The following is a 14,158-nucleotide window of genomic DNA, read 5'->3' as shown; positions in this document are numbered from 1 at the left end:
GCTTGTCTCTCTGAAGATGTGCTGAATCTTGTCCATTTTCCCATTTTTGGACTATGTTAGAGATTACTAAAGAAATACACAAGAAAAAAAACAGTCCTGTATAAAGAATAAACTAGAGCTGATGAGTATAATTCTTAGTTATCACACTGATTCCTGATTTCCTGGTAGTCTTATAGGATTAACCTGGACAAAACCATTGATGCCAGAGCACTACTTTCCATGACCAGTACTGCAGCACTCATCCAAAGGCTTCCACCTTCTACGTGGAGGGGACAAAAAGCCTAAGTGACACAGCGACCCATGTAAGGTCTGCCAGAGAGTCAGAGACATGGAAGAAAATGACCTGTGGGACCAGTGTTCAGTCACCTGGAAGAAGTGTTGCTCCCTCTTCAGCATCAATTTTGAGGAAAATTTCTATGTAAACAAAGCAGGTATCAGACAAATCAAACATTTTCAGCCTGTAGCACTGCAGAGATTCAGATCATTCAGCACAGCACTTCCTAAGTAAGCAACACAGTTAATTAACTCTGTGTTGATTAATGGTGCTCTCTCGCATCAAGAATTTATTGAGTCTGTTATTATATACAAGGTCATAATTGCCAAACAGCCACAGCTAAATACCATTCCTTGCAGTCTACCCCTTAAGCATCATAATGTAAAATTAATTGGTACTTGTTTGTTAATTGATATGAAATATTTTAAACCATGCAACATAAAACTTACTACTGCTCTTTTCTAAACAGACATGAATGAACAGAACTATTTGAATACCTTGCGAAGAACATCCTCCTTGGAATCAGGGTGGGATGGGGGTGTCTTTGTTCTTTGTAGTGGGCTTCTCTGTGCTCAGGCATTTACCAAAAGTGTTTGCCCTACTTGAATAACTAGTCAGCAATTATTCTAGTTCCATGGTGCACTAAGACAGACCAGCAAACTACACTCTTATGCAAGAATATGAGCGCCCACACCAAAATATCTCTTCAGAATAGTTATTTCAGAGTAGCTGTTTCAGTAAATTTCCACACACAACTGAAATCAGCTCATAGCCAAGGATCCAACTGCGCCTCAGCAACAAAGATCCAAAAGACACTTGAACTCTGTTGTCCCTTCTGGGATCTTTAAATCCAGGGTTAGCCACTATTTAGGGAAAGCAGCCTAACAAAGCAGATCCCCACTGTGAAAGAAAGAAGCCCACAGAGGTTGGATCCCTAATCCTCAGGATGGGGATGCAAATGCTTTGCACAGACATGGCCCCTCCCCAGAAGCAGGACCTGGGCAATCACTGCCAATAAAGCTACTCTGGCTTTACCCAACCTGTGGCGGTTCCCTCACATCTCAAGGCAAGTCAGCACCCAGGACTGCCTGGTGGTAGGGCAAGAAACCAGAGACAGCTCTGGCTCTTTCCCAAGCCTGGCTCTGCCACACAAGTAAGGAGAGCATGAGGAAACAGACCCCAAACAGTCAAAGCCCCTTCTACTTATATTTCTCCAGGCAGTTTTACTACCCCCTAAAGGCTTGCTGGTAATACAAAGCTTGTCTTCAACCACATTTGTTTCCCAAAAAGGGGGCATGGGCAGTATAAAGTAGGTCTGACTGGTTTTTCAGCTTGGTTAAGGCAGACCTCAGCAGAGATAGCTTTTACGTTGATTCTGCATGTCGTGCTATGAACACCAGGGCTCAGCACAACTCCATGGGGCAATACAACATGCATGAATTTATGCAATAAGGCACAAGCAAGCAAGCTCTCCTCTGGCTGAGCAAGCTGTTTATCCCTCTTTAGAGAGAATTACCTTACTGGTGAAACATCTACTGTGGCTTAAAAAGATTACTGCAAATGTTCAAGGTTCAATTAACGTATCAGCTGAACACTTCATTAAGAGCAGGCAAAACTCTGGAGTGCTGTCTCCAAGCCTACTGCTTGAAAGCAAAGAACATCAACAGAAGCAGCATCAAGAATAAAACAAATGCAACACTATGGCTGGAACTTTACCCACAGCAGTAAAGCAGTTATTTTCACTGCTTTTTTTTTTTTTTTTAATGTTACAATGTCCTAGCAAGTAGCAGTGCAATTCAGTCCAGCAGACTCTGAACAGCTCAATAATCTCACAGGAAAAGAAAATGCATAGAGAGATTTTGTTACTACTGTGAGTAAGAGCCTTCCCTATTTGCTTGGTCCTAGATAAGCAGGTGTATACAAGGCCTAGGAGAAAGCTTGCTCTGTGCTAAAGCTTTTTGAAGGCTTCAAGCACTGAATTACACCTGCTTGTCCACCTCCTTTTAACTTTTGTCCCTAACACAGAGCCAACTGAAGAATTCCCCAGACAACTGTCTGAAAGTGTGTAGGTCTTTAAAGGGTTGGAGACCATGTGTCTGTACAAAGTCATCCCTCAGGAGTCACACAAGGGTTTTCAGACAGTTGTTTGGAGCTGTCTTCGGCCAGCCCCATGGGAACAAGAAGCGCTGAAGATCATGTGCCTGCTCTGTGGTTTGCCGTCATTTGTCTCTCCTTTTCCAGACAGCTCTCTGGTGAATCACAAACCTGCCTTGGAGGGCACGAAGCATGCATAAAAACCGATTAAAGATATGCAAACTCTACCCAAGAACAGGAACCAGGAGATCCCAAATGCAATCCCTGATTAATGCGAAAGCTGTGCTTATGCCTGCAGGAAGAAGATAAACCCAAGGCTTCTGTAACCAGCTACCCCAGATAACTGCACCTGCCAAGCCGCAGCATGTAGGTGCTCCTGGGCAGTGGGATCTCCCCACCAACAGTGGGCACATCCTCTGAGAACCCAGGTCTGGATAATTCACTCTTGGAGCTACACAGCTGGTTTAGCTAGTCTTACCCTTCTCCATGAAGGAGAGAAAATCTGTTTGGCTCCATTTGCTCCCATTTGCAGAAAAGAAATAACACTACTCTGGGAAGCAGGGCTGATGCACAAATTCACCAGTCTTCTTGAAAATGCTTCTGAAAGGAGGAACTTCTAATTAGAAACTAGATTATACATCAATAAATATTTACCTGTAATATGCAGAGCTTAGTGAGAAGACATGGGTGGGGTTTCTGAATGGGTTTTAAACACCTGCTGTGTATTCAAGTGGATTACCTGTGTCAGAATTGAGTTTAAATATATTGATCCCTACTTAAGGAGTTATCTAAATTACTCAAACATGGTATGGGAATCAGACAGCACTATGTTAAACTACAAACATTTCTGCTGAAGGAATGTGTTGTATCCTGATGAGTTTGTAGTGTGCTAGCTGTGACAGTTGTTTAATGGTGTTTTCAACAGCTAGACTCAATGACCTTAAGGGTATTTTCCTTCCTAAATGATTTTCTGATTTTATGATTATGATATTATAAATGAATTTATGATATTATGAGTCTAAGACTGCTGAGTTTGAGCCAGACATGAAATAGACCTTGTGTGAAATATACCCAAAGGGCACCATCTAATCCACTGACAGAAATTTGTCAGATTTGAGAGGCTAATCTCCATTTATCTGAATGACCCAGCTTCACAGTGTGCTCCATGGCAGAGTAAGGCAACCTGGATTATTAGGACATTTAGGCTAAACAAGCAGTATTGATGCATAACAGGCTGATCTCACTTTTACCATTTGTGCTGCCAGGACACAACGCTAAGCTTATGACACAGGATTAGGACCAAAGACAGCCACCCACAGCAATCAGTCAGAATAAGTCTTTACCTACCAGGTGACCTAGAAACCATTTCCTAACAGAGCACATGCTCTTAAGCAGCAGCAGCAGCGCTGATTTTACAGTTTACAGAACAAGTATCCAAAAAACCCAACATGTTCATTGAATTTAACACTGTACTATGACAACGCATGCCACCATTCATTTCTCACCTTGCAACATCATGAGATTGGCATCAGCCCACATGGTAAACAGTATTAAAACAACCTGCAGGAAGGAAGGGCATCACTGGGAATCAGCTACTGAAAGAGGTAAATCAGGATTTGGCTCTTGCTCTGTCACCCTTTGCAGCCTGACTCAAGTCACAGAGTTTCTCTGCAGTGCAACACTCCAGCTGTGAAAAGGGTAACATGCACCTTCTCTTGGCAGTGCCATCAGGCAGCAGCACAGATACACAGTGCCTGCCTTCTCCTCTGCCTCCTCCTATCATCCCTCCTGCTCTCTGCCTCAGCTGCCCAGGGCAACTCTTCTTCCACCGCCCTCTCTCTGAACTCTAAAGCCACCTTGGCAGCTTCTTAAAAAAAAAAATTCTCAGATTTCTGTCCAGCAAAGGTTATTGGAGCCACAAGCTCCACCTGCAGAAAACCCTGGGCCACATCTCCTAAAGAGGAGCAGGATTATGCATTCAGCTAAAGGATCAAGACTTGTTTACATGAAAAGAAAAAAAAATTCCTCATTCTAGGCTTGATTCATGCCAAGCAGGGTGCAACAAGATCACTCACCTAAGCCTGCTCCTCTCAAACAGAGGCAATGGCTGCAGAACCTGGCACACCACATTTACTTCATTGGTAGAACACTTTGGAAATGTTTCTGGAGCCAATGACTAAATAAGTCCCTCTCTTGATTTTAAATTGGAGATAAGTGCTGTATGTTGCATTGGCAAGCACATTAAAACAGCTGGAAGCATAAAGACAATATGGGGTTTTTTGGGGCCTTGTTCTTTAATTTTTTACCCTGTGCATGCTAAACAACTAAAGACTACACTAAGCAAATTAGTGTTTTACCAGATAACACTGGGATTCTAGCTTCTAGATGCCAGGTTCCTTGCTGGCACCAGCTCCCATGGCAAGAGGGCTGGCTCCAGCAGTGACACCAGCCCAGCCTGGTGACACCAGACAGCTTGGTGTACCCGTCTACTGCTGCTAGCAAGGCCCAACAGCACAGGCACAGCTTTGTTGTGCTGCCTTATTGCAGAGAAGACAAAAGAAGTAACCTTAATTACAAAAACAAAACCACCTAGAGAGGCAAGAATAAAAACACTAGTGAAAAGGACATGATCCCCACTTTTATCTCTTAGAAGTATGGGAAAAATTAACTTTATATATAGAAGCACAGCAAGGCAGGTGTTACTATAAATACAAAGCAGCTTCCCCATATTTCTGCAAAGCTGGTCTAGATTTGATATAGCCAAAAGCAAAACTTCATTCGAGGATGATTTCAGAAGACAATCTGTGGCCCTTTCACCTTGGAAAAGCAAGGAGCCTATCATGTTAAAATGATGCTGTGATAAAACGGGTTATGTTCTCCATCTGAATGGTATTATCTACATTATTAATGACAAAGTGCATATAAAAGCTCATTAATGTTCACACTCATTTCCTTTCCCAGAAATTATATGATCATATTTAGAATGCGAAAGCTTGTGCACCTAATGGTGCAGCTGACTGATGCTTTCTATTCAGATGGTACAGTGCAGATACAATACTTGATTTTTACATCTCTACTCTTAAATTTCCATAAGTTACATGCTCTTTACTTCTGGCAATACTTCACTTACAGAGACACGTAGTCAGAGGTATGCAACCAAGTAGACACCAAACAGCTATTTTGCTAAAGCTTTTGCATGGACAAAAGACATTCGTTCAAGCAACAAGTCTATAAAATTACAAAGGCTGCAAGATTGGGAAAAAAACAGGCCATATAATGAGATCCAAAAAAACTGCCAGAATAAAAATCCTAAGTCTTAAACAGAAAATTATTTCTCACTAGAGATTATTTGCAAACCTTGTGTCATTAAGGATATCAAGGCCCTTGAAGCAATCCTACACATACATAATTCAGTAACACAAGGGTTTTCCATAAGAAACCAATTCCTTTATGAAAAGGAGCTGAAGCCTTAGCTCAGTAAATAGATACCATCAGGTCCATCAGTTAAGACCATATGCAGGAGTTAACTACTCTGGTTTTGCCCACTTCCTCACAAAGATGCAGTAGCACGAAGCTGTAAGGGGGAAGCAGGGCTTTGTGAGGGCATTCTCCCCAAGTACTCTTTTAAAACAACAGAGCAAGCTTTGACAAATAATTCCAGCAGAAAAATGTATGTCCGTATATAAAAACCAGCTCGTAACATGAAGAACAAACATCAAGCAGACAAGCCTGCTAAGGCCAGGAGGTTCAGTACTGCATGGAAGAAATTAATTCAACAGCCTCCATTTTTGGTTGTGCATCTGCAGACAGGAAAGATTTTTCTTCCCCCAAAAGCAAAACACATGCAAATATCTGTCATCAAAAAGCACACACTCTTTCAGAATGTCACGATTACCTAGCCGCAACTAAATGCTGTAATTTGTTGACCAACTCCTTACAAACGTCCAAGAATGACCTCAAACCCTTGGTTGAAACTGCAAAATAATTTCTCCCCTGTAAATGCGATTTTGTAATGCTTTGATTCCCACCCATCACCAGGCTGAAGGGTTCCAACATGCTGCTACATGTTTCTAGTGCAACAAAGAGAAAAAGGCTGAAGCCACAGACAGCAGTTGTGGGAACTTGCCAGCCCAAGCCTTCCAGCTAACAAAAAAAGTGACAAATGGCAGAAATGTACTTCTGGAAACAAAACAAAACAAGCTAATTTAAATACAGGAACAGCCAAAAAAAAAAAAAAAAAACAAACAACCCCCACACTAAAGGGTTAGAATACAGAGGCAGTCTATCAGCAAGTTTAGCTAACCTGTATGTTCTGCAACATACACAAACAGTATGTGAAGTAGGGCATTCATGAAAAGCAGGAATAAAAAGCAGAGGAAATGGTCAATGCTATCAGAATACTTTGAAATATTTGCCTAACAGCTACAATATTTGGCTCCTGTAGGCATCTGTTGACACCAAGTTAGTATAAGTACACATACTAGTACCACTGAAAGGAAACAATTCTGGACAGAGGTTAAAAAAAGCCTAAAAACATCATATGCTAGATGAAGCATTAGTTATTAGTTATTTTGAAGACATAATTAATTCCAACAGTAGCTCCTAAAGAGTAAGCTGCTCATTCCACAAGCAAAGATCTGTTAATGGTGGGGCAGCTTCAGGAAGAGGAGAAGGCACTTGGCCTGGCTCCTCCCTGAACAGACCGCAAAGCCAGCACAGGGAAACCATTCCCATCACCAACACATCCCAGCCTCTGCCTCTCTTGGCAACCAACAAGCAGGACCAGCTACACACAGACCTCTAGAAACAATGCTTGAAAGTTTTCTTGGCTCTCAGGGCTTTGTTCCCCAGCCCAGCGTGTGCCTGTCAGCGCTGTGTGGTGCTGCTGATGGAGCAGCACCAACCTGAAATGGTGCCCAGGGGATGCACGGCACACGCAGCCCAGTGACAGGCCAGCTCCAGCTTGGGCACTGCTGCTCCCAGGTCACAGAAAACATCTGTCCACCCCTGAACAAGGATCCTGATAAAAACAGCACCTTCCTGGAACCAAGCCATTACACAAGCACCCAAGCTGGGAGCAATGTTTATTTCTCTACTAAATGTAGCCATGACAACAACATCCTCATTTAAGAGATGAGCAGGAGGAGGTCATGAGGCACTTGTCAGGCATGGATAAAATACCACACCTCAAGAGAGTACAGGTGGGTAAGTGCTGGATGCCATCTGCAATTCAAGAAAACTAACACTCAAAACAGCAGAACAGCCAGGCATCTAGGCACAACCACTCCAAACCTTCCCAGCATTACCAAAGAGCAAACCTCCAGAGGATTTCTCTGCTAAAGAAATCTCTAAGACATACTTGAGTACCCTCTGCCACACCAGAAATTCTCCTGACTTAAGAGCTTCTTTTTTACCTTGAAAACAAGTTACAAAATTATCAGGAAGTGAAACAATGCAGAAGCCATGACCAAATAAAAAAAATAAAAAAAAAATATCAGGCCTGTATCCTGCTCAATTTGGTGACCCAATGCCACCTCCTTTGAAAAGCACTATACCTGGAGGCATTTAGGAGTGTAGGGACATAGTTCAGTGGTGGTCTATACCAAATGGCAGCAACCATCACTCCCACAGCTCTGAACAAGATCCAAGGACAGGAATTCTGGCACATCCCAGTTTTTTCAAAGTTTTTTTATTTTTAAAAACATAGAGCCATGTCTCACAGTATGCACGATACCTAGGAACATCATGGCTCTAGAAAGACAGTGGCAGCCACAGTGGAGTTATTTAGGTCCAACCACATTTTCGTATCACACAAAATAATAGAGACACGCTCCTGTGGGTAAATTCCTCCTCCTTCCTTCCCCACAATTACCTTAGTTTTGTGGCTGAGTATTTTGTACTAAAATGGATTATCTCTTTCTGGCTGTGAGCCCTTTCAAAACCACTAGGAAGACTGCAAATTAATATACACACCTTAATATTATCTAGTCATAATATGAGAAGGGAAGGAATCGTGGCATCTCATGCTACACCAAATTAACTCGTGGGCTGCCTGTGGCCATGGGGCACAGGTTCATTACTCCTATTTTATACAGTAGATTCAGGGGCATTTCCTCAGATGCTTTTACATGTCAGAGAGAAAGAATACACAGAAAAACATTATTGTCAACTGAATGATTCTGAAATAAGTTAGACACACCATCACTTGGAAATGTAATTGGTTTTGTTAGGAGACTATTTGTTACTGTTATATTCATTTTGGTTTTAAGGGTGTTCGGACAAGTCCAGCCTTTGCCCAGCAGATTTTTATGATCTTTGGCATCTGTTTAAAATTATTTAAACATCTGTTTAATGCTGTTTCTCTGTGACCATAATAAAAAAGATCCTGATGGTCAGCAAAGAACTGTCAAACACAGGAAAACATTTGGGAAAGGGAGAGAAATGGTCCTTTCAGCTCTAGTCACACTGCATTACCCTCAGCAATCAAGGACAACAGGCAAAATACCAGGAGACAGGATGAGGGCTTGCAGTTAATAGCAGCCTAAGTACATGCACTACCATTTGTCTGGGCTCCATTACCCTTACACATGCATATGCATGCTTGTCAGGGCAGCCTGAAAGTAATTCTGTTGTTTTGTACATACAGGGCGTGGGCTGGTGACACTGAAGTCACAGTAAACAATGACCCTCCAGGTGCACTGGCCCCAGGCTAGCTAGAGCCTGTGTCAGTCTCAGATTTACAGCAAGCTTCTCACTGAATCTGGCAGTGTGAACATGAAAACACCAAGCACAACATCTCCAAAAAGCAGCTACACAGGCTGCACTTCCTAGGTAACTTCCGGTTTTATTTTTGTTTATAGAAAACCTTCTCAGTGTCTTTCAAAGACAGAAAGATATGTTTCCTCTGCAAACATGCACAACTATAACCAAGAGCAGGCAGTGGAGAACTTGCATCAGCCTATGACAGGCATCAACGCATGTCCCACGCACACCCCGCTCCGACGGGCACAATGGGCACATTTGTGCCAAGGAGGTGAAGGCAGAGCTGGCATCCCAAATCAAACAGCCATGCACAGAGTGACTTTGTTGGCTTTAAACAGAAAGAAGATGACAAAGTTAGCTAAAGAGACAACCTGCAGGCCTGGGGGCAGAGCTGGCAACTCTGCAAGAAAGGCCCCAACTGGCAAGGCAAAACTGAAAATGAGATGGAGACACTACAGAAACTTCAGGTTCTTCCAAAATAATTTTCCAAAAGCTGAATTACAGAAATTTACATATAGAATTATTTTAAGATATTTTACCCTCTCACACAGTGCTGACAGGAGCAATTGTTTGCCACCCAGAACCAGCAGTGGAAATGCTGAAGAGGAAGAGCACACTAGATAGGGTATCTACCAGGCTATCTGGAAAAGTTTGCAAGTGGCAAACAAACAGTTCTCAAGAAACCAGGCTACCTGGAGCAAGTATGAGGAATAAGCTGGGCAAAGAGCTGCAGACAGCAGGGACGGAGAGTGGCAGCAGGAAGCACCCTACATCTGCTGATTACTCAAAGGATAAGAGAGGTGGGTTCAGGCAGCAACTGCTGCTCAAAAAGCAGTCACAAAAGTCACAAGCAGATCAATACCTTCACCCTCTGAGAGCGCCATTCACACCTGAAAGCCTCTGGCTCCTCATTTGTTGGAGCACTTGTCTTCTGCTCCTTCTGAACTCTAGCTTAATTGCAACAGCTAGAGGCTTTTATCATAAACAACTGTACCCTCACACAATATAAAATACTAATGCTTATTGAAATGGAAAAGGCACAACCAATGATTTGGATAGGGAACAGTACAGCAAGAACTCTTAGAATTGAAAAGAAAAAGTTTTTTTCAGTCCTTAAAACAACTTGCATGCTTTGCAGAGATGGTAAAAAAAGGTCCAGATAAATGTGATGATTTAGAGGAAGTTTTGCAATATCTGTATATGACAACAAAAATATTTAGATTATCAGAATGTTTTCAAATGCATAGACACCACCATGAACAAAGATTATAATCCTATTAATTAGTTTAAAAGTTTTATGAATTATTTGAGCTTGTTTTCTGCTTAACATTTAGTCATTCAAAATTGACTAGCTACATGCCTGAAAGAAATTAATCTAGAAATGAAGGATGGTAGAATAGACTTCCTGTGGTTAAACCACTTACAGGTTTCTCTTGGCTCAACTGATGAGCTAATAATTACCATCACTGGAAGCAAATTCAAGTAACTTACACTAATGCTAAACTCCTAAACTAAGCTCTCCTGCCCAATAAGTGAATACCGCTAAAACAGCTGATAATCTCTTTTAAGGGTAGCAGTACTTTAGCACCTTTCAGCTATATCAAAAAAGTAGCAACTATTAACATCTGTCTGTCTTCAAAGCCTGCATGAGAAGCAGTGTGATTAATTTCTCATCTAAATAGTACCTGTGCTGTTAGATACACTTGAAAGAAAAGCCAGGCATGGAGGCAAGGAGGAAACAGATCACTTAAGAGAAAAGCGTGTTTAAACTCCCAGCAGGAAGGTTCTCTAGTCATCTCCTACATGATGCTCTCCTCACTGGTCAAAGAAGTCCAGAAGTTCCAGAAGGAAGCATGTGCTACAGAAATCCCAATGACAGGCAGAGAGCTCTAGGTTTCAGAGTCAACCTTCCCTGAGTGTCACAACTCAGACCTGAAGCACCTCACACTCGGTGCACAACGATCAGCCCACACTCACCCACGGCAGCCCAGGTCCTGAAGGCTGCAGGGACACGTGGAGCATCCCTCAAACTCCAAATCTCACTGCAGAACATTGTGAGCTGTGGACTTTGGTGTTTAAGAAAAAGGAAACCATTTCCTGAACCGCTGCAAGTTATCACTGTCACAGTTGCCCCAATCTTCAAGAGCAGGAAGAAATGCAGAAGGAGCCTGCTCACACAACCCCAGCGAGCCTGAGTACATGCAGGAGATGTTAAAGGAATGCAAATCCTCCCAGATACATCATTCTCCAGCACAGATTCACCTCTGTTTTGACTGAGTCTATCTATAACCACACGAGGCTGCTGCTACTGTGTCTCTCTCTGCTCAAGGTGGGCCAGCCTGGGGACAGCACTCCTCCAATCTGATGCAGAGGAGAAGAGCTTGCCCTGATGCACACAGAGCTGCCGCGGTGCAGCCCCGGTGCCTTGGTGACGCTGCCAGACTGCAGGTGGGAATGGCTCCACCAGCGGCAGCTCCAAGCACACAGAAACAGGCACACAAAAACTTCTCTCCGTTTAAGAGGAAGCACCATGGCCAGCCTTTTGAGTGTCTTTCCCTCCTCCCACTCTCTCAGAAGTGAAAGAAAAAGATCTGTTGAAGAAAATTAAGGAAATGAAAAGAGATCCAGTGGGATGGGTACAGGTAGACCAACATATCTCTCTATAAAGAACAGGAAACCTATGTCCACAAAGATTATCAGCCTGTCTTATCGTGTCCCAGGCCGCAGCTTGACCAGGAACAATGAAGAGCATTCACCAAAATGTTGAGTGTTCTGAAAGTAGGCACACTGCAGGGGTGTCACAGCAGCTCTGAGGAACTTCCTGCCTCTGCTTTGAGGGTTCTTAGAGAAGACAAAAAGGGAGAACCCTAAGACAACAGCCTATCATTTTCCTACAGCACTACAGAATTCATCAAGGCTGATCTACTTAAATCTTGACTTAAATCTATTTTGACTTCCACTGCTGCTGCTGAAGCAAAATTCTCACTGTAAGATGTCAGCAAAGGTTTAAAAATGCTAAAGGCAGTAAATTCAAGGGCTTCACAAAACATGTAAAAAGCAGTGAAATGGTACAATTTTGGTCCTTTGTAACACATGTATTTTTAATATTAACGCTTGCTGTCTGGATTTTTAACACACAGCTCCTACCTGAATCTGCTTATTTATGAGACTCAGTCTGTGCACCATGGGGTATGAAGCCTCATGGTGTGAAACATTTCTTGGCCAGTCATCAGCATCAGATCTAAAGATGAAGATATTCAAGGGACATGTCAGGAGGCAGCCCATGAATACTGCCTCCTGTTACACAGGAAAACACATTATAGTCTGGTCCCACAGTATTGCTTTCACTTTAGAAGTGGCTTTATCATTTGCTGCTTTCAAAACTCTTTTCAATGTGCTATGTGGCAGCTTTGTGCGTGTGGAAGATTTTTTTGGAAAAGCATAAATAGACTGCGAGCAAGGCTTGTGATCTCCAAGTACGGGTATTTGGAGAGGGGCTGGCTGCAGGCAGTGCTTCTGAACCCCACAGGAAGGGTCTGAGGCTTGCAGGACACCCACGCTGCAGATCACAGGCGGACCACGCTGAATTAAAAATAGCAGATTAAAGCATGCAAAGTGTGTAACAGTTGGTAGAGTATATGGATAAATCAGGATGTGGGAGTCATAATATCAATTTACTAAATATTTATAAATGCTTCTAACTACCAGTGATAAGCAGTACTTTAATGCTGATTACAGCTGTCTGCCCACTGCTAAATTTAACACGATCCAAGTGTTAATACTACGGGTTTTCCTGGTAGCCTGTGAAGAACGGCAACAGCTTATCCGAAGAGACACTTCCTAAGTAAAAAGGAAAAATTATTTCTGCGTATGGCACGACGATGAAACGATGGAGAAAACCAAAGGAACGATAGGCAGAGCCGAGAGGCCTTTCGAAACGAGCCGACATCCAGCTCCATCCCACCCCGCCGACGGGAGATGTCAGGGTTTCACCGGGGACCGCGGGGTGGTAGCTCGGCGGGGACGGGCGAGCGCCCGCGCCCGATGCCGGCTGCCGCCTTCGCGACCCCGGCGAGCTGCACCCTGCCCGGCGCCGAACCCCTGGCCCGCCGCACACAATGTCCGCCGGGAAGCGAAGAGAAGCGCATCGGCGGCGGCTCTGGTCGGGGGACAGCGAGGAGCCGGCACCGCACGGCGCCCCCTGCGAAGGGGTTTCCACGGCCGCCCCCGGCAGGGGGAAGGGCCTCCCCCGGCCGCCCGCACCGCCGCGGGGGTTGCGGCCGCGGCTGAGCCCGACGCCCGCTCCCGCCCACCCCGCGGCGCCCACCTGGTCGGCGAGCTTGAGCACGGCCATCCTCCGCCGCGGCTCCCGTGCACATGCAGCTCCCGCGACGGGCGGCGAGCGCGCCCCGCGACCGGCGCTGCTGCGGCGGCGGCTCCGCTTCGCGGCGGGGCGGGGGCCGCCTCGCCTGGTCCGGCCCAGGAAGCAGGGGCGGGCGGGCTGCCGCGCACGGCCGCGCCGCCACCGCCGCCTGCCGCCGCCGCCTTTGTTCGCGCCGGCGGCCGCTGCCGGAGCGGAGCGGAGCGAGGGCCGCCCGGGGCTCTCGGCGCCCCCGCCCCGCCGGGCAGCGCGGGGGGCGGTGCCGCCGGACCGGGCGGGACCCGCACGGACCCGCCCCGAGCCCCGGCCGGGGTCCCGGGCACCTGCTGTACCAGCAACGGGAGCGGCCGCGGCCCCTCAGAGACACGGCGCTGCCCCTCGGGCCCGGGCAGCCTTTCCCCGCCGCAGGGGCTGCCCGAGGGCGCCGCGCCGGCTTCACCCCTGAGGGCCGAGCTCTGAGGGCTCGCGCTTGTTCCCACCGCGCTGAGGGAAAGCGGCGAACGTGCTATCCCAAGCCCGAGCAGAAGACGAACCTTAACCTCTCCCTTCTTTCCATGTATGCGTGCAAATTCATTTGTCAAATCCCATCAGACAGACACAACTATTTGCCAGGAGTCTTTTGGGGGTTATTTTACCTCTTTTTCTAA

The 14,158-nt window shown here is 45.2% G+C and overlaps 1 protein-coding gene across 4 annotated transcripts in view; it reads right to left on the bottom strand.

The window, feature by feature from the left end:
- Positions 1-13,600, bottom strand: part of ANKRD44 (ankyrin repeat domain 44) — a 131,497-nt gene extending 117,897 nt beyond the window's left edge. Inside the window, exon 1 of one of the 4 annotated variants that reach the window (XM_058839942.1) lies at positions 13,458-13,600. In XM_058839942.1, coding sequence (XP_058695925.1) covers positions 13,458-13,484 — 27 coding nt within the window. In that variant the 5' untranslated portion in view covers positions 13,485-13,600. The remainder of the gene's footprint in view (positions 1-13,457) is intronic. The other 3 variants (XM_058839941.1, XM_058839944.1, XM_058839943.1) reach the window with 3 other exon arrangements.
- Positions 13,601-14,158: the final 558 nt, after the last annotated feature.

The sequence above is a fragment of the Poecile atricapillus genome, chromosome 5, assembly GCF_030490865.1.
Source record: "Poecile atricapillus isolate bPoeAtr1 chromosome 5, bPoeAtr1.hap1, whole genome shotgun sequence".
Lineage (NCBI taxonomy): Eukaryota > Metazoa > Chordata > Aves > Passeriformes > Paridae > Poecile > Poecile atricapillus.
Note: the sequence above shows the minus strand (reverse complement) of the source record. Positions and strands in the feature narration are given on the sequence as shown.